This window comes from Syngnathus typhle, linkage group LG2, assembly GCF_033458585.1.
Source record: "Syngnathus typhle isolate RoL2023-S1 ecotype Sweden linkage group LG2, RoL_Styp_1.0, whole genome shotgun sequence".
Lineage (NCBI taxonomy): Eukaryota > Metazoa > Chordata > Actinopteri > Syngnathiformes > Syngnathidae > Syngnathus > Syngnathus typhle.
In genome coordinates, this window is record NC_083739.1 from 10,091,638 (window position 1) to 10,116,844 (window position 25,207).

A 25,207-nucleotide genomic window follows, 5' to 3' on the forward strand; every position below is an offset into this window, starting at 1 on the left:
TTCTTTACTTCCCGTCTGTATTTTTTTCCACTGAGTTGCACAGAATATGGCTCATATTAATACGTGCACAATAGAAGTATAGTAGTTCCCTTCTAAGTGGGTCCTCCAATTATGCCGTGCCTTACTTTGAGGCTACTTATCCACATACATGACATGAACATGTATTGCGTGTGGCACGTGGAAAGCACTTTGTCAGACACCACTTAAGACATGGTGAGGTATTCATTATTTAGTAGCTTCAACTTGCTGTCTCTTAAAATGAAGCAAATTAACTTGAATGGATGGGGAGAGAGGGTCTTTAACCCCCGCCCCGCCCCCCCACACACACACACTTGGCAAAATGTTGGCACATCTAATATTTTCATCCATCTTGAGCAAGAAGTCACCTCTCGCTCACCTCAAACTCTGGCCCTCTTCCAGAAAAGGATCGACCTACGTGCAAATCTCATTTCCAGTATTTTCAGTCGGCCTTTTATTTTTGTACATTGCAGGAACAAAGCAAACAAGCAGGTGATATGAAACAATTGCACATAACAGACAAAGTTGGCAAAATGTAGAGCGTGCCCCTTGATCACAATTGAACTTTTCAACTCTTTCAGATATTAGATCTATTGACGGGTTTTGGATAAGAAACATATTTCATCACAAGAAACGTGGGCCATATTTGGTGAACAGGGATACAAATTTCAACTGATATATACACACACTTGTTAAAAGTATTACTTAGCACTCTTGCTGGCATAGCTTTTCCAAATAAGAGGAATGGCGTGCTTGCTTTAAAATGTTTCACATTGAAGGCGCAAGTGGAAAAAGCCGTCAAAAACAATGGCTTGCAAACAAACTCACAAAGAACACAGGATGCCTGGGAAAGACGGACCACTCCGTTTGGATAAGGTACACCAATTGCATGTCCAATTGCACATTTTATTGAGCGATAAGATATTTTCTCATTTCACACGTGTAAGCTAAGGCACGGCCGTTAAGTCCGCCGAAGCGACGCTCTTGCTCGTCCTTGCCAACGCTGAGACATCCATCTGAAATTCAATGGTGCTTTTAATAGGTTAGCCCGCTGAAGCCTAAATCCATATGTAGCTGTTCGTACAAGTCAAATGGAAACTTCACTTGAGTCATCATATGTGATAGCTGTGCTTACATGATGTAAATGTGTTCCTCTTGCCTACTGAAGTGGAAACAAAGTAAGAGCCTGCATAATTGCCTCTGGTGTCCCGCCGTGCAATGTGACTTGAGTCGCTCACATACTGCACTATATACGTAATTCTGCCACTGTGTAAGCCTAATTGTGGGGGGGAAGACAAGCCATTTTGACACAGCAGCACACCAACAAAGAGAGAGATGTTTGCCAGCTGCTTGCTGTGAGGACTGAAAATAGGCCTTGGACTTGTCTTGGGGGTTTTCATTGCTAGTGCTGTTTTATTTTTTCTAATGCATGTATAAAATAAAGAAAAAGAGAGAAAAGAAAGAACACAACAAGATCTTCTTGTGTTCTTTCTTTTCTCTCAAAGTTCGAACTTTGATATTCCTCGACCTCATAGCCGAAGAATCTTTGGATAATAGTGTAAAATAAATTCAGCTATAGAAACGTAAAATAATTTAAATTAGGTAGCTTTTTAAGGAACGGCTGCACCGTTTTTGGTGCGCCACTGTGGGAATGTCAACAACATGAAATAGATCCAATCATGAAAAATTCATGAAGATGTTGGAGGTGCTGATAGGCGTTGTTTGGCTGAGGACTTTATAATTTTTCATTTTTTTTTTTTTACTATAAATAGTAACGCGGTGGAGCTTTAAGCACGATTATATTTTCGCACTTGGGTCAGTTCACTTTTGTTGTGCAGTTCCGGCGTGCCGCCTGATTGGTCGGCCGGCTCGCTAGTCCAGAGGGGCGTCGCCGTGGAGCTTGGCGAGTCGAAGGAACGAGCGTGGGCGCCGCCGCCGCTCACTGACGCCGGGCACCGGGCAGCGTCATTGTATCGCAAGCCGCAGAAGCTCTACGGAGAGTGACAAGTACAGGAGCACTTCCTCCGCGTCGTGTTATATCTAACGACGTACGCTGGGCGGTAGGCGCCCATGTTTAAGAAACAGCCGCTGAGGGAGGAGGAGGAGTGATGCGGCGAATTGCGTCGTGGGTCAACGAGAGCATCCAAGCAATAAGAACATTTCCAAGAACGTTTTTCAACGTCGATTAGAAAATAGCAAACGACGAACGATAAACATGGAATTTCAAAGTGCACATTTCTTCGACGATAAACGGCTTCAATGATGACGACGACGATAATGATAATGATGCCACCTGCCGTGACCATCAGCACCTAAAAGCAGGACGTTGGGCGTGCTTCTGTGTGCCTTTTGGGACAACCAAGGTACGTCTTGCTTATATTTGTCTAGAAATGTCTATATGACGTCTAAATGTGTCGGCGTGGTTCAAAGGAGCTCTTTAATATTATTCATTCTGCCTACGCCCCTGCCAAGAAGGCAAGGATGCAATCTTGTGCCTAAGCTAGCAAATGAGCAACGTGGAAAGCTATTTTAAATGTCAACCTGCACTAATACAAGCCATTTTGTTACATCATAAAAATCTCATTGCACACCACCAAATGTACAAAATGTAAATAAAAATTGGGCATACGACTCATCTGCCCGGCAACTTCTTTTCTAAGTCCAGTTACGTGAAATTAAATCCACATTACACTCGTGCAGTGTGGCATATTTTACATTTGAAACATCTCATGACACAAAAAAAAAAGAGAAAAATCTCACAAAAAATACATGATGAAATATCCTCATTTTGATCTTCTCTCAGTTTAATTACAAGATGTGAACTACTTTGATTGTGTCAAGTCATGAATGATTCTGCTGCACAATTTGGCAACAGGTGGTGAATTGATGATATCGGAACGTTCGATAAACGTGCCCAAGGATGACACAGTCGCTTCACGTTTCTTTATTCCCACGAGGGGTTATCAAGTGCACATTCATTCAGAAGCTCATGCCTGCACACACTGACTCCCTGCACACACTGCCTCCCTTATTCACACAAATGCTAAGCTTTAAATCTACTTTTTGCCCTTTCATTATCTTTTTTCATTTCAAAAACCCACTATGAATTTCAGTAATATGCAAAAGCTATGTTCCATCCCTTCAATGTACATTTTTTAATGTAATCATTGATCTCCTAATTGCTAAAAGGTTAATATGGGTCGCGCCTCACGTTATCGGAAGCTGACATGTTTTGCTGCCATCTTGAACGCCCGAAGGAGACAAATCACCAGATCACACATTTTTGGATCAATGACTGCTGTATGTGCATCAAATACAATGCACTTTGGTTCACTAGATGGCAGAAAAATCTAAACACTGTCACTTTAAGAAATGCTTGTTTTAAAGCATCTATTTTAAAGATCAATCCTTTTGTCTTAACCCTAAACTTTTTCTTCAGTGTATAGTGGACTGACTAAAACGCTCTGGCAACATATCTGTTACAGATCTCAAGATTGGATTCAAGTTGGTGTGTGCCATCCATGCCGGTGTTGTCAGAGGTGTCTACTGCTTCAGACTACTGTGACTCGGTCACAGAATGGAAACCGAAGGTGTTGATGTGTGTGCCGCATATCGGCAAATTCGCCCACGGCGCGTGTGAGCTGTTAGCCGGAGCGACGGAACATACGACTAAGCATGGAGCAGGAAGCTAGCCTAAACGCAGAGGAGCGCTTGCGAATCAACCGCCCCCCCAGCAGGCAGCCTGAACCCCAAATAAGCACTCGTGAAGCCACAGCTGACGGAAGCCCCAGCCTGCCAAGAGGCGGCAGCGACCCATCTTCCGCTTATCAGAAGATCGTTCGTCAGAGATTCATCAGGAGAAGCCTGTGGTTCTCGGACGCGGACGAGCAGGCCTCGGAGGCGACCGAATGTGACGGCCGGCTCCTGAACGTGACCCCACCAACGGTCGCCGGCAGGACGCCAGGCGCCAGCGGCGGAATACGGGAGGACTCCGGCGCCGAGACTCGAGGTGGGCAAAAAGAAGGAAATGGCAGAGGTGACGAGGAGAAGGGCGAAAGCGGAGGAGATGCGCTGAACGCCACGTGCAGCGATGGCGGTAAAAGCGCCATCAAGGCAGCCAGCGAGGAGACGGAGGAAGAGGCGGAGATGAAGGCCGTCGCCACCTCTCCGGGAGGACGCTTCCTTAAATTTGACATTGAGCTCGGGCGGGGCTCCTTTAAGACCGTCTACAAGGGTCTGGACACGGAAACCTGGGTGGAGGTTGCCTGGTGTGAGCTGCAGGTAAACCACAGCAACTAACAGTTGCCTACTTTGAAACTAGAGATGTTCAATTCCGAGTAGCGTTTATACAATTTCATTTGAGACAATGACAAAGACCTTTCTTTCTGAAGCAGATGATGACTTGCAATAGTGTTCAAATAAGGCTGGTATTGTCACAGATGTATCAGTACTTGCTTAGTTCTAGTTCAAACTGGGAAAAGATCATTTAGTAGCTGCCATTGACCTTACTCCGTTTACTTGCAAATAATTAAAATTCAAATTGTCACGGTTTTCTACGGAAAAGGAATCAGCAACTATCATTGACCTTGGAAAGATTTGTTTTTTTTACTTGCTTCGGTAGGCGAATCATTTGCTTAGACCGTGCAAAGGAATGAACCAACAATGATTTGAGTCCTTTGGGGATTGCAGTTGGATTATGTCTTGGCTTCTCCCTTGCAGGAAGTTTACATGGAGCTCCACTAATCTTGGCTCAACTAGACGCTCTCGCTAAGAACGTTGCAGTCTTTTGTGTCACAAAACAGCAGCACATCTCCCAAGCAATTGTACTTGAGATGTTTTAAGCGAAGGCTGACAAAAGGTAGACACTGGATGACATCATTCGGATGGTGATGTCATGCCAAGCAGCCACAGCGGTCACGCCATCCCACTGCCTGCATGCTGAAGATTGCAAACACATCAGGAAGCTCTGCGCTCTGTTATACCTCCCTTGGGGCAAATACGAATATCCTCCCTCTAGCCGGCAGTCGATAAAGGGGTTAATCACAGCGCAAATGGATCAAATGTTGAAATTATTTTAAAGCAGGCATGTCCAGCTCTGGTCCTTGAGGGCTGCTGCTCTGCCTTTTTTACTAGGCTCCCTCGGCCAACCTACCTGATCGGCAAGCTCCATAAAAGCTCCTCTCCAACTCCCTAGCCAAAGTCTCACTATTGCCTCCGTTCTAAAGTACTAAACGTAATGGGAAGAGGAAACTGGTCATGTTTTTGACAGTTGTGGGTGTGCTTAAAATACAATAAAAGCCACAAGAACAATCCTTAGTAGATGTTTTGAGGCACTTGACGGAACTGGAGGCACATAACACGCCTCGTCACAAGAAAGCAAAAGCAGATTAAATACATTTGTTGGCCAAAAAATCACTTCTGCCTTCGAGTCTAATAAGCAATTAGTTGTCACAGTACCCCCTCCGGATTCCAGGAATTCCTTCCATAATCTTTTGAGTCAGGCTGTTTACTGCTTAATCTCGATGTTAAGAAGTAATTGCTAACTCTAAGATACACCTGATTAACCTCTTTGTCACTAAGCTTTTTATGAGTACGAAATAAAAGGGAAATAAATGAGCTGGTTAAAGGAGCTGTGTGAAACAGTCTCGTCATCTCCATCAAGCCAGGCTGGACTTGCACCTTCATATAAAAAGCTGAGCGTCAGAGCAGATGGGTTCAGCCGCCACTGTGTATCGCGGCACCGCAACTATTCGTGGCTAATTTTATTATGTTGTGTGTGTGTATGTGGGTGTGTTAACATCACCAGCTGTCATGCCTTCGCTTCTGCTGGTTACTCGCACCGATGCTGTTTTTTTGTTCACAGGCAGCCTTGCTGCTTAGTCATGAAAAATGCCGACTGTGCATAAATATCCGCCTAGGTAGTGTAGTACATTGCGCAAAATTAAATTGTGTTACCCTAGATTTTACTCCAAGCATTTTAATGATCCATTCATATTGAGAAATGACAAAAATGGACAGAATATTAGACTTTGGCAGTGGAATTTCGAGATAGTAACTTGTTGTATTCTCCCCATTTTGTTGATTTATATTAGTGGATATCCAAATAAGTGCGTTGAGTCCTTGGCGTGGTTACATTTTTAATAGCCATTATTTGAAGGTGTGAGGTGTGAATTTATACCTGGTTGTGTTTATGTTGGAAAAATAGCCATAGTTGACATGATATGGCTCAGAATATTCTTAGACTTCCACATGACTGTGTTGTTGTGATTAATGTTTCATTTGAGGAATATTACAAATATTTTTTTGCAACAGGTTTAGAGATTTAGTTTACAGTCATCCACACTGGACTGGAGATTTGGCAAGACAATTCGATTAAATCACAGCTGTAATGGTTCATTATGTCTTGTTTGTCTTGAAATGTTTGATTTTTTTTTCTGTTAGCGCTATCAATTTAAAAGGGATACATTTGAGACATCTCGTGTTCAAAAATCCTTGGTGTTTTTGAGCAATCTTTAATGTTTTCATCACAATTTCAAGATTGAATGTCCTCATCAAGTGTGGTTAATAATCGGTTTGTGAATAACACGATGCAATCGCACCCCTTCGGACTTTGTTGGCCTTTGTCCAGTTGAAGCACGTTGGGCGGCGTGTCGCCTGGAGCATGGCAGCCGTCCGGCGTTACTTCCTCTCTGCGGAGGCCTGCCCACGTTCTGAAAACATGTGCGCATACTGTACAGTCATGATCTGAATTTAATTGGAATTTTTCTCTTGCTGTTTTCATGGCTGACTGAGGCGTTGTCTGCTCCTGTGGTGTCTTTTGTCCAGCTTGCACACGAGTGACTTTGGCCGGTCTTTGGGGAGTCTCGGTGTCTCACCATGCTGGCTTCTGAATTATGTAAAAGCTTCCCTGTCTACTGTGAGGAGAGCTCACTGGAGTTACGTGCGTGTTGGCTGTAATTGGGGAACACACCATGGTGGATTTGCCGAAAGAATTTGTGCAAGATGACAGCAGAGAGGAGGACTCGAATACAAGGGATGATTTTTTTTTCATTTCATTTTCTTCATTGAGTTATATTTATTTTGCTTTCTGCAGTGTCATAAGTGCTCCGCATTGTCATTTTTAGATTGTGGAAGCTAAGCATCCAACTTGGGTGGACCTAGCCGGTCCTCCGTTGCTCAGCTTGCCACTGTCGGCTTCTGCAGAGGTGAATTATTCATGCCTCTTCAGAAGAGTGCAGCCTAAGTCTCACACTCACACACACGCACACACAGACACCTCCACGCTAGCCACATTGTCATTAGAATATATCACCATTCACGGCTCCATTTGAAACAATTTTTTATTTCTGGGCAACCTTGTACCGTTTCGTGTCACTGGAGTTCACTGTAAGGGGTAAATAATTGAATGTCTCCGAGCCTTTGAGTTTGTCGCCCATCCCTGCGAGGGTGGGGTCATGATTATGTAAGGCCCACTGCTAAAAAAAAAAATCAGTAGAGCAGTGCTTGGTGCTTCAGTATATGCCTTGCAGGGAATGGGACAGGGTGCAGCTAGCAAATTCTGCGCTCATCGTTTCGTGTCTGTGCGGGGGGTTTGCTGGTGATATTGAAGGGAGTGGCTGCTTTGAGGGGTGCAAAGAGAGAGAGAGAGAGAGGCAGGCTGGATGCTGTGATGGGGGATGGAAGGTGGACAGTGAGATGGCAAGATATCGAAGGAAATGAAGAAAGATGGAACAGATCGATGACACAAAGCCTTTTGCTGCAGTGGGGTGGGAGAGGGTGTGACTACCCCCCAACACACACACACGCACACACCCTTTGAGCTCTCATTTAGTCGCAGTGGCTGCTGATCGAGCGCAATGTCAAAACAAAATTGGTTTGACAGATTGATGTCCACTTGCAAGAAAATGGATGTGTACCCACTCTGCAATTTCTTGGATTGCTGCATGAATGGTTCATAAAAAGTGATCTGACCTCGATAAACCCTGATGAACATTCCTGAAGTGGCAAACATCTCTATCAACTTCATATGACTCACATTGCTGAAGAGTCAGGTAAAGACATTGACTGAGATTTCTCAAACGTAACACATCCTTGTTCGTTGGTTTTGCTCGGTGTTGCGTATTTGTCATAAAGCAAATAGGGATGTATTTCTTTGACCCAAAGACGAAGCTCTGACTTTCTCTGACCAACTATTTATGATAATGATAATAATAATATTAATGATGTCCTTTTTCCTCAGGATCGTAAACTGTCAAAAGTGGAACGTCAGCGCTTCAAGGAAGAAGCTGAGATGTTAAAAGGTCTCCAACATCCAAACATTGTCCGCTTTTACGACTTTTGGGAGTCGCCGCTTAAAGGAAAGAAGTGCATCGTTTTGGTTACGGAGCTTATGACATCGGGGACGTTAAAAACGTGAGTACTGATGAATTCCCAACTACCAAACAAACTTTGAACCTTTGCCTCCTCTTGTACAGCTATCTGAAGCGGTTTAAGGTGATGAAGCCCAAGGTGCTAAGAAGCTGGTGTAGACAGATCCTGAAAGGCCTTCACTTTCTCCACACCAGAACCCCTCCCATAATCCACAGGGACCTCAAGTGCGATAACATTTTCATCACTGGCCCTACGGGCTCGGTCAAGATTGGCGATTTGGGGCTGGCCACGCTGAAAGCTGCCTCTTTTGCAAAAAGTGTCATAGGTAAGTCGTTGCAGCAGCCATTTGTCTAAGCAGAGAAACGTGTCCAAGACCTGTGTGTCTCCAACTCTTGCCGCAGGCACTCCGGAGTTCATGGCCCCGGAAATGTACGAGGAGCACTACGATGAAGCTGTGGACGTCTACGCCTTTGGCATGTGTATGCTCGAAATGGCCACCTCAGAATATCCCTACTCGGAATGTCAGAATGCTGCGCAGATTTATCGCAAAGTCACAAGTGTAAGTCTAAGGCACAATTTGGATTTTTGTTTTTGTTCAATACGATCTTTAGCACATTTAGGATAGGACAGTTTTTGTTGTCTTCCCTAAATGGAGTTCGACTTCAGTTTTTTCATTCCACGTGTTGAATTTTTTTTTCCATCTAGGGTGTCAAGCCAGCCAGTTACAACAAGGTTATGGATCCTGAAATCAAAGAAATTATTGGGGAGTGCATCTGCCAAAAGAGAGAAGAGCGGTAAGCCACTGTCACCTCTTCTCATCGTAGCTCTCCCCACAATTTTCCTTTGAGTCCCAGTGACTGATTCGGGTCTGACTGACAGATACGCCATCAAAGACCTCTTGAACCACGCCTTCTTTGCCGAGGACACGGGCGTGAGGGTGGAGCTGGCCGAGGAGGACGACGGGCAAAAGACCTCCATCGCCCTCAAACTGTGGGTAGAGGATCACAAGAAATTGAAAGGCAAATATAAGGAGAGTGGGGCTATCGAGTTCACCTTTGACCTGGAGAAGGAAGTCCCCGAGGTGGTGGCACAAGAGATGGTATGTCAATACATTTTTGCAACTTATTTCATTTACTACTCTTCCATGAGAAAAGGGATCATGTGACTGACCAAATGGCTTTTCTTTTTTTTCAATTTGGAGCTTTACTTGAGGAAAAGATTAGGCACGTCCACATTGTAACTGTTGTCTGGGAGTAAGAGTGCAGACAAAACAATTGTGTCATGGGTGCTAACTTTGCTGCAACATGAGACTTGTGATTTCTCACCACTTGGCTTCTCTGGTGATTAGTTTTGCATTTATTGTGGCTGTCGCTGGGATTAAAGTTACCGTTACTCCCAAATTTCAACCCCTATCTCTTGCATAAATCATTTATGAAGGAATCTCCCCCCCCCCTTTTAGTTTCAATATTTTTGAATATTCATTTAGTATTTTGGAGGTGATTTGTTGATATGTTTTTTTGACAAATTTGGATTTAATTATTTTTTTCACACATATTCTCATATGCATCTTTTTGCTATTCACAAGCCAGCCTGATCTCTGCCGCCCCCCTGGGGAGTCCACTGTATTAAAGAGGAAAAAAAAAGGAACAATGTACTACGCGGGTGTCCACTGTCGATCGAATGTCACAAAGTTAATGAATTCACTCATACATATTCAGATACATAGAGCCACAGATACGTAATTCATCTCCAAGGGAAATTCACACTTGCAATGAAATCAACAACACAAGGCAAAGCAGTCATACTGCTGCTACCAATAATATGATGAAAAACAAGAAGCGCCGCACTGAAGGGAATGAATCTTGGCTTAATGAATTCCTTACCGACAGGATATGAAAGCTACTGATGAAATTAAACCAACTAAAACAACCTTTACATTTTTATGCTGCATCGGTGCCCAGATGTAACCTATGTGAATATTCTGACACTTCCGCCATTTTCCCTCTTTTTGCCCTTTAAGGATAGCAGCTATTTCAGCACTCTAACAACAACAATGAGTCATGCCTTTGTCTTTTTCAGGTGGACTCTGGATTTTTCCACGACAGCGATGTGAAGACCGTAGGGAAATCCATTCGGGACCGCGTGGCACTCATCAAATGGAGAAGAGAAAGAACGGCATCGGCTACTCATCAAGTGGATGGCGGCCATGCGTTCCAGCAGGCATCTTGTCAGGGTGCGCCTTCTCGGGACGTTCACGCAGGTCAACCTTCTTTGCTGGAGCCGCAAGCCGACATCGAGCAGCACAACCAACCTCGCACCCTGCCGGCCAGTTTCACCTCAGTCACATGTAAGTCGTCATACTGGGAGATAGTCATGTGCATCAATCATCATAATTTTGTGTTTCTGTAGCAGACGGCACTTTTGACAGCGGCAAGGGCTCTACTGTTTACTCCGACTCCCACAGCAGCCAGCAGAGTGTCCTCTACCAGTCCCTGCTGGAGCCCATCACCATGGCAACACAGCAGGTTTGTACCTGGAGCATACACACTCAAGTTGACTTATATATTCAAAGGTGTAAAACAACAATGTGCCATCGCTAAAGCACCTTTACTTCATAATAAACAACCTATTCACGGTTTTCCTTTGGGTTTTTATGGAGAAATGATTGTCTCCGTGAGTGAACATGTGTTTTGCCTTGTGGTCCGCTTCTCAATCAGTGGCAGCCAGGTAAAGCTTTTCCGGCAGATCGACCTCACTCCTGTGAAACGGCCAAAGAATGCGGGGCCACGCTGAGCCCGGAACGTGGTACTTGTTGTGAATTTGCAGCCCGCAGAGGAAGCGCTCCCATTATAGACGCTTATGATCTTGAGCCCTTAGCTCAACTCGACGCCTCCAAACTCTCCCTGAGATCCGTCAGCAGTGGAGAGAAATTCCTCTCACCTTCATCGGACGTGACGCTTCCTGTGACAAGGGTCCGCAGACACTCTGACATAAGTGGGCTCCTCAATTTAATGTGTCATCACAGCAGCCACCACCGGGGAGTGGTTGGACGTTCTGCGTCTTCTGATGCACCGCCGCACTGTCCATGTGCGTCCAAACGCACAGCGTTCTCAGTGGGAACGTTGCCTCGCCCTCCTTTGGGACATCTGAAAGATCCAAGCGATTGTTCAGATTTGCTCCTGCTGCAAAAGTCCCTGTTCAATATTATCAACCAAAAAGGAGCGCCAGGTCATGCTGCCTCCGCCCAGCCCGCCTGCGTTCAATTCTCAGCTTCCCACAGGAATCGTTTTGTTACCCCAGATGGCAATTTGAAGAGTCATCATCACCTGAAGGCCACTTTGGGTGGGGAAGATGAATGTCTTCATGTGTGCGAGGATAGATCCTTTGCAAGACAGCAGCACGTAGCCGCTGCAATGGGAGTGGTAGGTGGAAGTAGTAGACTCGCTGATTTCTCCCTGGATCTCCTTCCTTTCCACCGTCTGGGTCCCGCTTGCTGCTTAGGTTCCCACAGCTGAGCATGATCTTCAAAAGGAAGCTTGCTAGTAATGCAAAATAATGGTTTGTTGTTAATTCTCTAACACAGTGGTTCTTAAAAAAAATAAAAAATTGAGCCAGGTACCCCCAAACCAGACTTAAAATAGAATAATGTGCCATCAGTGTCTGATCCATTAAGCATTGGAACTCAATCTATGTGGGAATATTTGGAAATTAAAATATTTAACCAAAAAAATAAAAGAAATTATTCATTATAAAGAAAGATTTTTTCACATAAAAATAATCAACATAAAGCGTCATAGTACCGATTTGCTCTCAAAGAAAAACATTGACTTAATTTTAAAAAAAAGCAAAAGGAATTCAGTTGAAATCCAATTATGATTTCATTAAAAAAAAAAGATCAAGCTCTTTTTTTTTTTTTACAGATGCTACTAACTATTAAATGGATTTTAAAATCTCACATACCCTCGAAGTGGCTTCCTGTACACCCATTTGAGAACCACTGACTCTCAACGGGCAATATAGACTTGCTGATTAACTTTCACTGCTCTTCCCTCCAATCCACACAGATGATAACCATTTTTTGTTTAGCCTCACTAGTTCTTCTGGCCCTATTTGACCTGATTTTTAGTCTGCCTTCACTGTATTCTTGTCTGACTGTGTGCAAGAATGTATTGAAGAAAACGAGCGGTACCATATCATTCATGTTAGCTCGCTGCTTTTGTGTCCTTAGGCCAGTTCTGTGGGTCACCAGAATCAAGCAGCAGAGCTCACATCTCACCAATACCTCCAGCCCGCTTCGCCCTACGCGTGCCAACCCAGTGCCGCAACCCTAAGTCAGGCCGCTTCATGCTCATCCAACACCCATCCTGCCGCCAGCGACTGCTACCCACCTCCAAGTATTCCCGCAGGAGCGCAGTGCTACCAGACACAAGGTCATCATCGGGAAGCACCGACTTTGAACTGCGTTGCTGCGTTCCAGCAGCAGACTCACACCGTGTCAGGTTATCAACCGCAGACGGCAGCCGCCGTCACGGCTCTCCCGGCACAGCGGTCGGAACAAAGTTGCCCGCTTACGTGTGCGTCCTCGACGATGACGGCCGTGGCCAAATGTCAATTGGCGCACGCTTGCAGTGGCGGCGCGCTGCTTCCAGATGGCTCCCAAACTGGTCCGAGCGCTTCTGCATCGCTACTTAGTAGCCAGCAGATGCCCGTTCAACTAGAGAACCAACAACGCCTGAGGCAGCAGCCACAAAACGGGCTTCAGACACAGCTGGAGGCGATGCAGAGCGCACAGCACCAAATCACGTCACAGCGTCTTCTCCATTGTCCAAGTCAACATGAAGCACTAAGCCCCGCTCCCCAGCAGCAAGGCCGGCAGCCCGCACAGACAACCGCGCCGCAATCCAGTCAAGACGCATCCCAGTCCGAAGTCCAACAGCACCAGACTGCAAACGCAAAGCAACAATATTCTCCTGTGATCTTACCTGATGTCAGCATTACACATTCTGCCGTCAATGCCGTACCTGCTCAGAGTCCGTACCTGCCCGGGCAGTCGTCTACTATGACCTGCGGAGGAGGTCCCCATCTCCTACATGGCCAGGCAACTCACCTGACTCAAAAGGTAACTTTTCTACCCTTTCCATGCCTGAAAGCGCAAAAGTCCATTTGAATCCAAACTTCCTGCTGATTATCGGTCACGTGCACAACACTGTCTAGCTGTAAGCGGTGGATGTCCTCCTAGTGTCTTCTTTTTGGTTTTCTTCCGTCATTATCTGCAGAGTGTGCCATTGGTTAGACAGGAGGGATCGAACCAGAGCCCCCATTCAGCAAGCAGTTTCCCAACCCAGACAATTTGCGTCCAGCAGCCACTGGCTGAGGCAGACGTCCACCAGCGGCCACCGCCGCTGCAGATTTCAACCTCGCTGCCAGCAACAGCAGTAGCAGCAGCAGCAGCAGCAGCACTCTCATCTCAGGTAGGCTACCAATTTCCTCATGTTCCTTTCCTGTTTTCCTTCCTTCTTTACCCTCTTTCCTGGCTTTCTTATGGACTACGATCTGTTAACTGAAAACAAAGTCAGTCAAAGTCTTCCTTTCCATTGTCTTTTTGTTTTCTCCTTGACTTGTCCACAGTACCCGACTGTCCAGGTGATGGCCGCTGTCACTGACTGTGAATCCTCCTTCCCTCCCTCACACACTGCCCATCACTCTTCAGTGTCTTCTTCTACTCTCAACCATGTCTTCCTTTCTCCGGCTCATGCTCTCCCTGTGACCCCCTCTATCTCACCGCTCTCCCCGATTCTCATTGAAAATGTCTTAGTTGCATCCGTACCAATGTTGCTCAAGGCTCCCCCTTCACCCGTCTTGGCTCAAATGCCGCTAAACGCATCAGCAAATGCTCAGGTCACCGTTGCTTGGCAGCGAGATGACGCCCGTTGCTCCGAGCCTACATTTTCAAATCCCATTTACACGCACGCTGCCCTCTCTCCCAACACACTGCCGCACACAAATGGCAGCACTCTCATGCAGGTAAATATGAAGATGGCTAAGTGCTGAACTTCACAAAATGGTACTTTGGGTGTGTGTGTGTGTCTGTTATGCATAGGTGCTGATTGTTCTTTTCTCTTTCCCTCAGAAGTTGATTGGCAGCCACCCAGAACCTGTCCAGCAGATGAACCTTCTCACCCAGCCTGCACACTTGTCCACAACTGCGCAGACTACCTCAGACCAGGTTGTCGCTGGTGGCCAATCGGGGAAGAAGGAAATTCTGAGCCACGAGTCTCAGAGGACATTGACAAGTTCCGGTCTGACGCAGCAGCAGTTCAGTGTTCCCACAGGAGACGCAGGTCCAGCTGAGGCCAACACAGATGTAAACATCTAATTTTTTTTCTCACAAAGATTCGGTCCTGCACTTTGACGTCTATCCCACTTGCACGTTTGATATGATCATCTCCTACTTTTGGGTGGGCACAAAGAGCCGCAAGATAAAGGAATGCCACCTGCAAGTGCGGGCAGCCACATTCATGTGTAAACAGCATTGGGACAAGTGGCTGGCGTCTTGGTGGAATTTGGTGAAAAACATCAATTGAGCACTTAAAATACCTCTTCAAATCCTCCACAAGAAATTAATTAAATGATGACTGATGTGCATGAGCTGATCTACTGCGCTGCTCGCCAATAATATACCATTTAATTGATCTTCAAGTGTGCTACCTCTTGGCATGTGTCCAAATCTCAGTGAGCATCAAAGCTAGTCAGTCATTTAAAAAGGCTCACATGGACATCAAGGCAGACTGTAAAAACTGTTATTGGCAATAGGTAAACAAAAGCCAGCAAATGGGAGCTCATGTAGTTTCTGCTAAAACATTTCTGTGGGAGTTTATTTCTGCCTTTTCTGGATTGTGTCCTATCTGTAGGATCAGGTTGTGGAAAAACACACTGGTGGACAAAGCTATGACAGGTACCAACTAGCATTCTTCTTCATCCGTCATATTTGACCATTTGCGGGTTTTTTTTTTTCTTCCTTCATACCGCCGTGATTGCAAATAACTTTGCCAGACGTTGAATGTTGACGAAAAAAAGTAACACCAGCCAATTACTTTTCTTTGCTTTCGAACCAGTGTCAACTCTGATGCCACGTCAGGAAAGGAGATGAGTGACGGCTATGAAGGGACACACGGAAGCAAAGGCCAAGGAAGAATCCGCAAACACCACCGGAGGTCAACACGCACTCGGTCTCGCCAAGAGAAGATTAGCAGGCCAAAGCTCAGCATGCTAAACGTGCGTTACCAAAAAACGCCATGTGGGTTTACTCCTAGTAACTGAAAATACGCTTCCCTCGCTCACATTGTAGGTATGCAACACGGGAGATAAGATGGTTGAGTGTCAACTGGAAACGCACAATCACAAAATGGTCACGTTCAAATTTGACCTGGATGGAGACGCGCCTGAAGAGATCGCAACTTACATGGTATGTGGGAAATGAATTAAGAAGAACATCTGAACTCTGAATCTTCTGAAGGACTTCATTTATCATGTTATTTTCATTAACCAAATCGTGGTCCGGCGGTGCATACAATATTTGTTGCATTCTGTTAAAAAGGAAACAAAACAAAAGTTGCTTTTTTAGGCACCTTTTACCAACCATCCCCTCAGGTGGAGAACGATTTTATCCTACACTTGGAGAAAGAAGTTTTCATTGAGCAGCTCAAGGACATCGTAGACAAGGCTGAGGAGTTGTTGAGTGAAGACACAGAGGCGGAGAGAAATTCCAACCAGATGAGCAGTCCCGCGGGTGAAGGGATTAGCGCGATGCTGGCGGAGGTGAGACCAGCGCTCAGTTAAGTTAATAGTTAGTTGTATAAAATAGAGTAAACTGAATAAAGAATACAAAATGTGTCACATGTTCAATTAGTTTCCATTCTCCGTTTTAGGGAATGAAGTCTTGTGCCCCCAGCACACCACAGCCCGTCTATCAACAAAATGGTGAGACCAAAATTTGCCACCTTGTACTCCACAAGAATCTACACTCGGGTTTCAGTTTTACATGAACTCTAACACTTCTGTACTGGTATTTGCATTCTCGAGAGCCTTTATGACTACAGTATAATGCAATATCCTGGCATTTGTAGCAGGGGTGTGTAGACTTTCCCGTGAACACGAAACTGTAGGTTCTTCCATTCTGTCCTTGGCAGTGCTTCACACTGGCAAGCGCTGGTTCATCATCTGCCCAGTGGCTGAGGTGCCGGTCCAAGAGCAAGACAAGAAGACTCCGTGTCACAGCTCAACTGATCGGGGTATGTATGCCAGAAGCGTGCGTGCTGCCTGTCGCTGATGAATCATCAGACCTTCCAATGGAAGATTTCCCTTTATTGGAGCTTTGATTTTGTGTCATCCAACACAAAGGACTCAGCCCCTTTTTTTCCATGGCCTTAGCTCTGCTCTTAAATAACTCTCGTCTTCGATATTTTCCAGAATGTGAAAATTCTGCTTCACTCTCGGTCGAAGCCGTCACCAACGCACCCGCCGCGTCGACCTCTCTCCCGTCTTCACGAGGCCCCTCGTCCGCGCCGTTGCAGCATCAAGACCAAAGCCTTTGCCCCGTCCGGCACCCGCAGTCTCTTATCAGTCAAGATAAAAACAGCACAAAGGGGGCGGGCCTTCCCGTTGAAGAAGCCTGCGTCTCGGCAGTGTCGATAGTCAGCGACATCCCGTGCTGTGCTTTCATACCACCCGCCTCGCTGGATGTGAAGACTGAGGATAAGGCGGAGGTTGCACCTTTGGCCGTTCAAACCGGTCATCAAAAAGCCAGTCCTACCGGCGAGCTCCCCATACAGCGTGTCGCACACCCGTCGGTGGTCCTGCAGCAACCCTGTCCCGCAACCGCGCCGCCAGCGGCCCCCATCGCCTCTCAACCTCAAAGTCCCGCCCATCAGACCTCGGTTCCCTTAGGTCCCGGGGAGTCGGACGGCGAGGGGCCCCGCCGGCTGGAATTTGCCGATCGCACTATCAAGACTTTGGATGAGAAGTTGAGGAATCTGCTCTACCAGGAGCATGCTCCCTCGCAGCCTTCAGGCGCCGCGGCCGACCCGCAAACCGCAGCCACGGAAGCACTCGGCTCAATGACAGTCTCGGATGGCCGTACCGGGGAGGCGCTGCCGCTCAAGAAACAGGAGGAGCCAGTGGTAAACAACAAACATTGTGTGTTTGTGTGACTGCTTCACTCAATGAGCCCAACCCATTCATCTACCCGCCAATATAATCTGCTGATTGTAGCATTGCACTCATTTATTGACATCGGTCACCGACGCAATAACTTGTTGGGCGCTAATGACTATTGTGACCTTGTGAGGAGAGTGCATACTGTGTTATTGGACTCCTAAGATCATCCGCTGGTAAATTAATTGTCTCCCTGTGTGCTGCACTTGTCGTTTCCTCAGATTCCTGAAAGGCCAGATTGTGTGGATGTTTTGGCGGGTAGGCAATGTTTCTGTGTATAAGGCATTTACAGTCGTTGTCTCACTGTTATTAAAAGTTTCTTCTTCTCTTGTAGCTGCCGATAGGAATTCGATCAAAGGAGCTGTGACTGTCAGTGCTGCTTCACGCGATTTTCAAGTAAGAGCGAATCCGTATTTTCATGAGTTTGGTCTGATTATTGCTATTTAGTCATGCTGTAGTTTAATTTAAAACTTAACTCACAGGATTTCAGTAAAAATGTCTTTTGTGTTCAAACCTACTGTCTGACCTTTGTTACAAAGGCATTAAGAGGTATTTGAAGTTCTCATTCTACTTTTTTTTTTAAGAAAAGCCACTTGTCATGTTGCAAATTTGATTAAAGCATATGTTAGCTGAAGATGCTCACTGGCAAATATATTGAACGTTTGGAAATATTTTTCTTTCAGACAACAACCACGGCACCAACTGTGGAAAAAAGCAAGGGTAGCCTCAACACTTTGTCTGGTTGTTCTCAAGGACCGGATAGAAATAAGAATGACTGCACGACTGCTGGCAGATCCTCGGCAGATCCTGAGAGTCCAGCCGCATCCAGATCTCATTCTAGTAACCGCTTCTCTGCCCCGCCAAACTTCTACCAGGCTACCCTCGCGTCCAGCCCGGATATCACCCCACGCCATTTGCCCCGGGCCGTAACCATCAGCGCTCCCAGCCGTCACTGCTCACGTCACTCGGACTCCGCGGATGAGGACAGCGGCAGCGGCAAAGCTCTTCCAGCGGGGCGCCTCCACGCCCGGGCCGAGCACGGCGGGAGCAAGCTTGTCAAGAGGGCGGTGGACTTTCTCAAGCGCTCCGGTCGGAGCAAAAGCGAGCAGAGCCCTGATTCGCTGAGCAAGCAACCACTGGAAATGAACGGGCACGCTCCTTCGCCTGCGACGGGACAAGCGCCGTCTTCCTACATCAGTAGTGACAATGACTCCGAATTTGAGGATGCAGACATGAGAAAAGAACTTCAGAAGCTGAGGGAAAAGTAATTGAACTTATACATATATATACAAAGCACGTGTATGTGTCGGATAAGTAGCGCAAAGCTCTTCTGTGTCTCTGAGATTAGATGAGGAGTCCCATGCCATCAAAATCCAGTTTTTCTGAAGTGGACCTCCTGAGATATCCTTGGGCGACCCCCCACCCCCCCAAAAATCCTTAGTTCCCCTCCAGCAAATTTAGTTCAAATTATTACCTCGTTATGTTTGTCGATTTCTGATCTAATGACAAGAATGTTATGTGAAATTGACCTTTTAGAAATTTTAAAAATGTTTAATCATACTATTGAAAGTAATATCGTGGTTGTTGTTTTTTCCAATTTTGGCTAGGCACATGAAGGAAATATCGGAACTGCAGGCATTTCAGAGAAGTGAAATTGAGCGTCTGTACCAAGAGGTGGGAAAATCTCTGCCGTCTAATGTGGGCCTGCTTCATGCGGCGCCTCCCTGTGGCCGTCGACGGAGGGCCAGTAAGCACAAAGTCAAGGCTGGCAAATTGCTCAATCCGATGGTGCAGCAGCTCAAAAGCAATCTCAGCGCCACTGCGGCAGGTGTGTGCCTTCCGCAGTTGATCATTTGCGCTGATTCAACATTGGAACGTTGTCTTTTATCTTCTCATTGCACCAAGTAGAGAGTTCTGGAAGTTCCTCTGGATCACCTGCTAAAAGTTCAGCTTTGTCGGACTGCTCCGCTCGCTTCAGCGGCAGCTCCGGCTCCAGCAATCAGCGCAGCTCAACCCCGGAGCAGGTCCACACCCAGCAACCGTGTTCCTTGAAAGGCTCCTTTTCCTCAGACAACATTCACGCTGGCCAACACGCTGACGGGACGACGAACTTGACGAGCCAAGGTACACGTAGGAGAACACACGCTATCCAGAGAAATGTCACACAGAAACATGCAAATGTAATAATCCACTGGTCCAAAATCCCTTCAAATTTGAGTTAAATGACCGATATTGTGGAAAATCTATACGTTTGAGCGTCTAGCTTTCATTTTAAAATGCTATTCATCCACAAAAACACCCCAAGGTTTTTTTTCCCATTCCTCCATTCACTCATCTTGCAGCGTTCAGTCTGTGAGCTGTGTGCCTTATTAAACTACACACAAACACATTACACCATAAAATAGTAAAAACCGCAAATATCCTGGTGCAGTTTGTAGACAGTGACGAGGGCTGACATTGCTTTGACTTGTTGTCGTTGTTCCCATTCATCACTTTTGCGAACGTCATTATTTGCTACAAGTGCATTTGTGATTGTGGGGGTTTCTCATCTCTATCTTTGTTCTCTTTTTCAAAGTGTCTCTCTTGTTTCTTCTCTTCTTTCCTCTTATATTCATTTTTACAGGCTGGACGGTTTACCACCAAACGTCAGAGAGAGTCACCTTTAAATCTAGTAGCAAACCACGCACTAGATTCCTCAGTGGACCCGTGTCTCTGTCCATCTGTTTGTATTTGTTCCTTTCTCTTTTCCCCACTCTTTCATTCCCGCAATCTTGATTTGAAAGCTCCCACACTGCCGCCCTATGCTCATTCAACAAAAATAATGACGTTTTTGCGCCACCTTCATTGCAGTCATCTGACATTTACATCAACCATCCCCAAACGCTGCGCAGCCATCATCTGTCGGCCTTTCCGCCGTATGAGTACTGAAAAAAAAAAAGGTGTTTGCTAGAAAACATTGGGGTCTTTTTTTCTTCATTTTCCCTTGGTCGCACCGTTGTGCGTTTAGCATCCTGGAAATGAAATGGATTACTACAAAGGGCGACATCTGAACCTCAAAGAGGGCTGATGATGTGATTGGGACGGTCTTGCTCGAAACGAGTCAATGCAATAGTCTGTAAGGACAAAAAGCACATAACACTTTTAAAACTGCAGAATAGAGATGGGTGGGGATATTAAATAATAAGTCAAAGTCAAATTTATTTATATAGCACATTTCATACACACAGGTAATTCAAAGTGCTTTACTTAATAATTTAATTTAATAATTAATTGCGCCTCTCTCTTAAATCACAAAAATCATGTCACGCAAACATCTAATTTCCAGGGATTGTGTTTTCATTCCAAATCCCCCAAAATGATCATGTCGTGTAGTCCAAGGCAGTAAAGTGCAACTAAGACATGTCTGCCATCTAGGGACAATTGGTGATATTACAACTTTAAACTGCAGCCACCCCCTGTGTATTTGCATATTCTCTGTAAATTTTTCCTCTTGGGATTTTTCCCTCATTTTCTTCCATTTATATAGAAAACAATATTGAATGATGATTGGGGTGTTTTAGATATATTTTTAAGGTTTGAAAAGAAAAAGAATTTAAAGAATATTTTCTGGTGGGGGATAAATGAAGGGGTCACTTAGACGGTGGGCCGCCCTGATCTCGACAGAGAAGGCCAGCAGCATTTTGCTGTGAACAGCACCAAGAATAAAAAGAAAGCCCAGGATGCCGCTAGGGTTGATATTGTTCCCAATTTCTTTTCCAATCAATTGCTTGTCACACAATCACAGCGTATTTACTTCCAGTAAAGTAGAAGCCCAAACACATTAGTCAGGGCTTCTGGCGGGGGGAAAAAAAGCACACAGTAAGCATTAAGGCCAAATCTTTCACACTCAAGTCTCGAACAAGTTTGAGCACAACACGTGCATGTCGGAAACCTTGACCCCCTCTTGATTTGTTCACTCCTCATTTGAATTAGAAATGACTCACAAAATGTTGGGAACAATTCAGGATGACCCTAAAATGACATTTAGAGATGAACTTACACCTTTAAACTTTCTGAATGCATATTGGGCAACTTTGGCTTGTGAAAGTAATGCCATCATTTGGTCTTGGTCTCATGACAAAGAGCTCATTTCAATTCCAACCAAGAAATGTGTTGAATCATTCATGCTACAAATGATGCTTTTCAGTTCCTATAAGAGAACAGAAGGTTGCTCAAAAAGAGCTGCACCGTTGAAGGGTTGGAACGTGCCTTCAAAAGGTCACGTTAAGTCAACCTGTCAAAATTATTTAGCATTTTACGTTCATCCTGAAATTTCACCCGAAAAGCAGAATATCCCAAAGAACGTTTTGTGAGTAGTGTATAACATTTTCTAGTTGAAGCCAGTCGGCATAGGAACACAACACAGAACCCTGCTTCCCCTTTGTTGTACAAGAAGAGAGAGCGCCCTCGAGCGTTCGGACGAAGACATACACGATGCGGGCGATTTCTGCGGCGCCGGGCCATGCCGCCAGACGGGCACGGCGGGACACTGCTGGGCCGCACCAAGGGCTGTATCATCACTGTTGCTTTCTTTTGATTTTTCTCTTTCCACTTGGTGGAAGTGCATGAGCGTTTCCAAGTAGTATTGGTGTAGTCTTTGGGGTCGTTTGAGCAGGCGTGGCAATCTTCCTTTCTTAGAGAACACACGTTCAATCACGTCATTCCTTCCGAGCGCAAACTGTCCAAAACTTCCTCCTCAGTTTCGGAATCTAGATGGCAGTCAATGAATTGCAGCGATAGAAAGGAAAAGCAAATCCCCCCCCCCCAAAAAAAGAAGCTGAGCCTTTCTTTGCAGTCTTTCTGCTCAATTTGAAGTGACTCTCTTCTTTCGCCCCCCCCCCTTTCCATTTGCTCGCTGAACGTGCACATTGCTGTTGTCCTGCGCCTAATGTTTTGTCTTGTGCTGTTTTACCTCTTTATAGGGTCCACACTGAAACGACTATGTCTAGGGAAAGAGCGCAGTCGTAGTAACTATCTCATTTACTTGCTTCCAGTCCCCCCCCCCCCAACCCCGAATCTTTTCATCCTTGTGTCGTTTGTGCACGTCTTGCTTTGATTTTTCAGCACTTCGTAGTTGGTGTTCCTGAGAGTGTTCATTTGACACTTGTTTCTTTTGCATGATAGTCTCCCCAAATGTTTTTGTCACTGCTTGTAGCAGACATTTTAGACGTGTGTACTCATTTGTGACGATTGTAATCGTTTGTCTGCTGTGTTGCTAGAGGTGCGTCACACCTTTGTGTCTTCCTCAGGGTCGTCTTTCCGCGCCGCAGCTCAGACGCAGCCGTCCCTCGCCTCGGCCACCGCCCCGCTGGCGCCGTCGCCTCGGCCCATCGGTCGGCTCGCCGGGGTCCAGACCAACAACAGCAACAATAAGGAAAGATTGTTTACAGAGGACCTGCACAAGTTGGTGGACGACTGGGCCAAGGAAACCACGGCGGCCCATCAGCCGCCTCCCTCCTTGAACCAGATAAAACAACAAAGGCGTTTGCGCGACCTGGAAGGCAAAGTCGAGCGCCCGACAGCAGCGGCCGTGCACAAGGTACTTAGCATATGCTTACACATTGCTAAATGGAAATTCTTAATAGTCACCACTATGATGTATTCAGTTTTGGTGTCTGCTGTATCTTCAAACATATTCTATCCAAATGACTGAAGTGCCTTTTCAGAGTCTAAGATAAAAGTGAAAAGTTCACAGGGTTCAACCGTTCATTTCCAGATGAAATGCCACGCGAGCCCCAGAGGGTCGACAGCCGGGAGAGCGCGGCCGAGTTCGACGAGCGGCCGAGGTCTCGACTCGCCTCTGGCGCTCCACGCCGGGCACCTTCTGTCCCCGGGCTCTTATGCCCAGCGGTGGCCCGTTGCATCAGCGAGCCCCTTACCCGCCGTGGCCAAACCTGGAATCCAAGCCTACAAGTCGGAAAACGGCCTCTGCTCAAATCCCGCCAGGACTACCTAACTCCGAGGCCGCAGTCTCCACAACGATGGTGGACGCCACCCATTTGCGCGTGTGTGCATGTCACGTGTTGCGTACGAAGACTTCATGCTTCTTGACGAATGTGCTCATTTATCTTTGTCTGTGCACTTTCCATTTTCTCTGGGCACATGGTTACACTTCAAACACCGAATTGGAATTCAAATACCTGGATTTCCGAAACAAAACTGTATTAACGTTGATGGAATGTAGTGCCTTGACCCTTCAACTTATTCTTCTGTGCGACATTTATTTGATTTAACAGCTCACTGGAGTGAAGTTTTCAATGCAGCGGGCACTCTTTTTGCTTCTGAATGCCATCGTAGCTCTGCGCTTTTAAAAACAGCTAATTATCTTGTTCAGATAATCAAATGATATTGTTTTTCAATCGTTCCTCTGCTGTATGCCATAGTGATGAAACGCACTGCTGCCTTGCAAAGGAAAAATGAATTGAGGGGAGGAAGTAGGAGGCCAGCAGGTTCTTGTTTCTCTCCTCTCGTTTTCACAGACAACATAGACAAGATTTGGTCGTACAGGATTTTAATATTGAGAGGAATGACCGCATCCAGAAACGATGGCTGGGTGAGAATGTAGCAGATGGCATTTGATAGTTGGAGTCTTTCAAGTGAAATTGAATCCTCCTGCAAAGCTTTGATTGTGGCATTGCCACCGGCCTTATCTGAGCTGAAATAATGTGATGTGTGCAGAAGGAGCAAAAATTGGAAGCAAAGCGTGACACATTGTACATATTGGCCAGTTTAGAGTTGATCCTTTTTTTTTTTTTTTTCATGCTGCTGTCATGTAAGCCTATTATTGACATGATTGGATGGTACCAAAAAGAAAAGTCCTGAAACTGAGCAGCGTTATTGCCTTTGTTTTATGAAGCATTTTCCTTGACAGTCGAATATGGGAGATTTGCACAAGATATAGACTCCCGAGCTTGTACTTTATGTTGACGTGTTTCTTCATGTGTGCAGCATCTGTACTGTTCTTACAAATCGCCAAAAAGCACCGACGTTTTCCTCGCCACAAAAGTTGTCCACAAGAAATGATTGAAAAGAATCAGGACCTGGACCCTTCCAAGCTGTGAATTGTACAGATTAGTTGTAGTGTAAAACTGTATATTTTGTTAAACTTTGTGTGCGTGCGTGTGTTGTAGAGCGGTTGCTTGGATGTACAGTATCAATTCGCTTTGAATTGGACTTTTCTAATAATTTATGCAGAATCCTCTTCTTTGGGGAAATACTTCCAGTTGTAAGAGATTTCTGTTCTCTGGCATTTCTATCTGGGCTCGTTTGCTTTGTTTGAGTTTTCTTTGTGCTGAGAAGATGACGCCGGTTTAGTGGACAAATTCAGGTGGTGGCTGGCGCTTCCCCTCCCTGCATGTTTGTGGCCAACAAACGTTCCCTCACAGCTAAAATGCTCCCATGGGATGTGGAGGGGGGGGGGGGTGTTGGGGGGGGGGGGTCTTACTTGGGTCTGCCACACTGCATCACTCATCCTACCTGCTGCACTGTTTGACCGTGTTGAGAGACAAATAAATATTTTCAATCTGATGGTCACGTTTGATTGATTTGATTTGAAACAAAGCCCCCA

General features: G+C 45.8%; 1 protein-coding gene across 4 annotated transcripts; it reads left to right on the plus strand.

Moving 5' to 3' along the window:
• Nucleotides 1–1,923: 1,923 nt before the first annotated feature.
• LOC133150219 (serine/threonine-protein kinase WNK2-like) lies at nucleotides 1,924–25,056 on the plus strand. 4 transcript variants are annotated; one of them, XM_061272604.1, is made up of 28 exons: nucleotides 1,924–2,381; nucleotides 3,504–4,299; nucleotides 8,258–8,430; nucleotides 8,493–8,713; nucleotides 8,790–8,947; nucleotides 9,094–9,182; nucleotides 9,268–9,487; nucleotides 10,468–10,735; nucleotides 10,798–10,913; nucleotides 11,106–11,810; nucleotides 12,617–13,507; nucleotides 13,665–13,859; nucleotides 14,017–14,031; nucleotides 14,519–14,752; nucleotides 15,300–15,343; nucleotides 15,504–15,663; nucleotides 15,737–15,853; nucleotides 16,039–16,206; nucleotides 16,317–16,368; nucleotides 16,578–16,679; nucleotides 16,858–17,567; nucleotides 17,823–17,859; nucleotides 17,936–17,997; nucleotides 18,285–18,865; nucleotides 19,209–19,429; nucleotides 19,510–19,725; nucleotides 22,890–23,179; nucleotides 23,357–25,056. In XM_061272604.1, the coding sequence occupies exons 2-28, from the start codon at nucleotides 3,694–3,696 to the stop codon at nucleotides 23,594–23,596; spliced, it is 6,891 nt and encodes a 2,296-aa protein (XP_061128588.1). In that variant the 5' UTR covers nucleotides 1,924–2,381; nucleotides 3,504–3,693; the 3' UTR covers nucleotides 23,597–25,056. The 4 variants fall into 4 exon arrangements, with proteins under 4 accessions (XP_061128588.1, XP_061128590.1, XP_061128591.1 ...); XM_061272606.1 differs by lacking the exon at nucleotides 11,106–11,810; XM_061272607.1 differs by lacking the exon at nucleotides 11,106–11,810 and having other exon boundaries at nucleotides 10,801–10,913.
• Nucleotides 25,057–25,207: the final 151 nt, after the last annotated feature.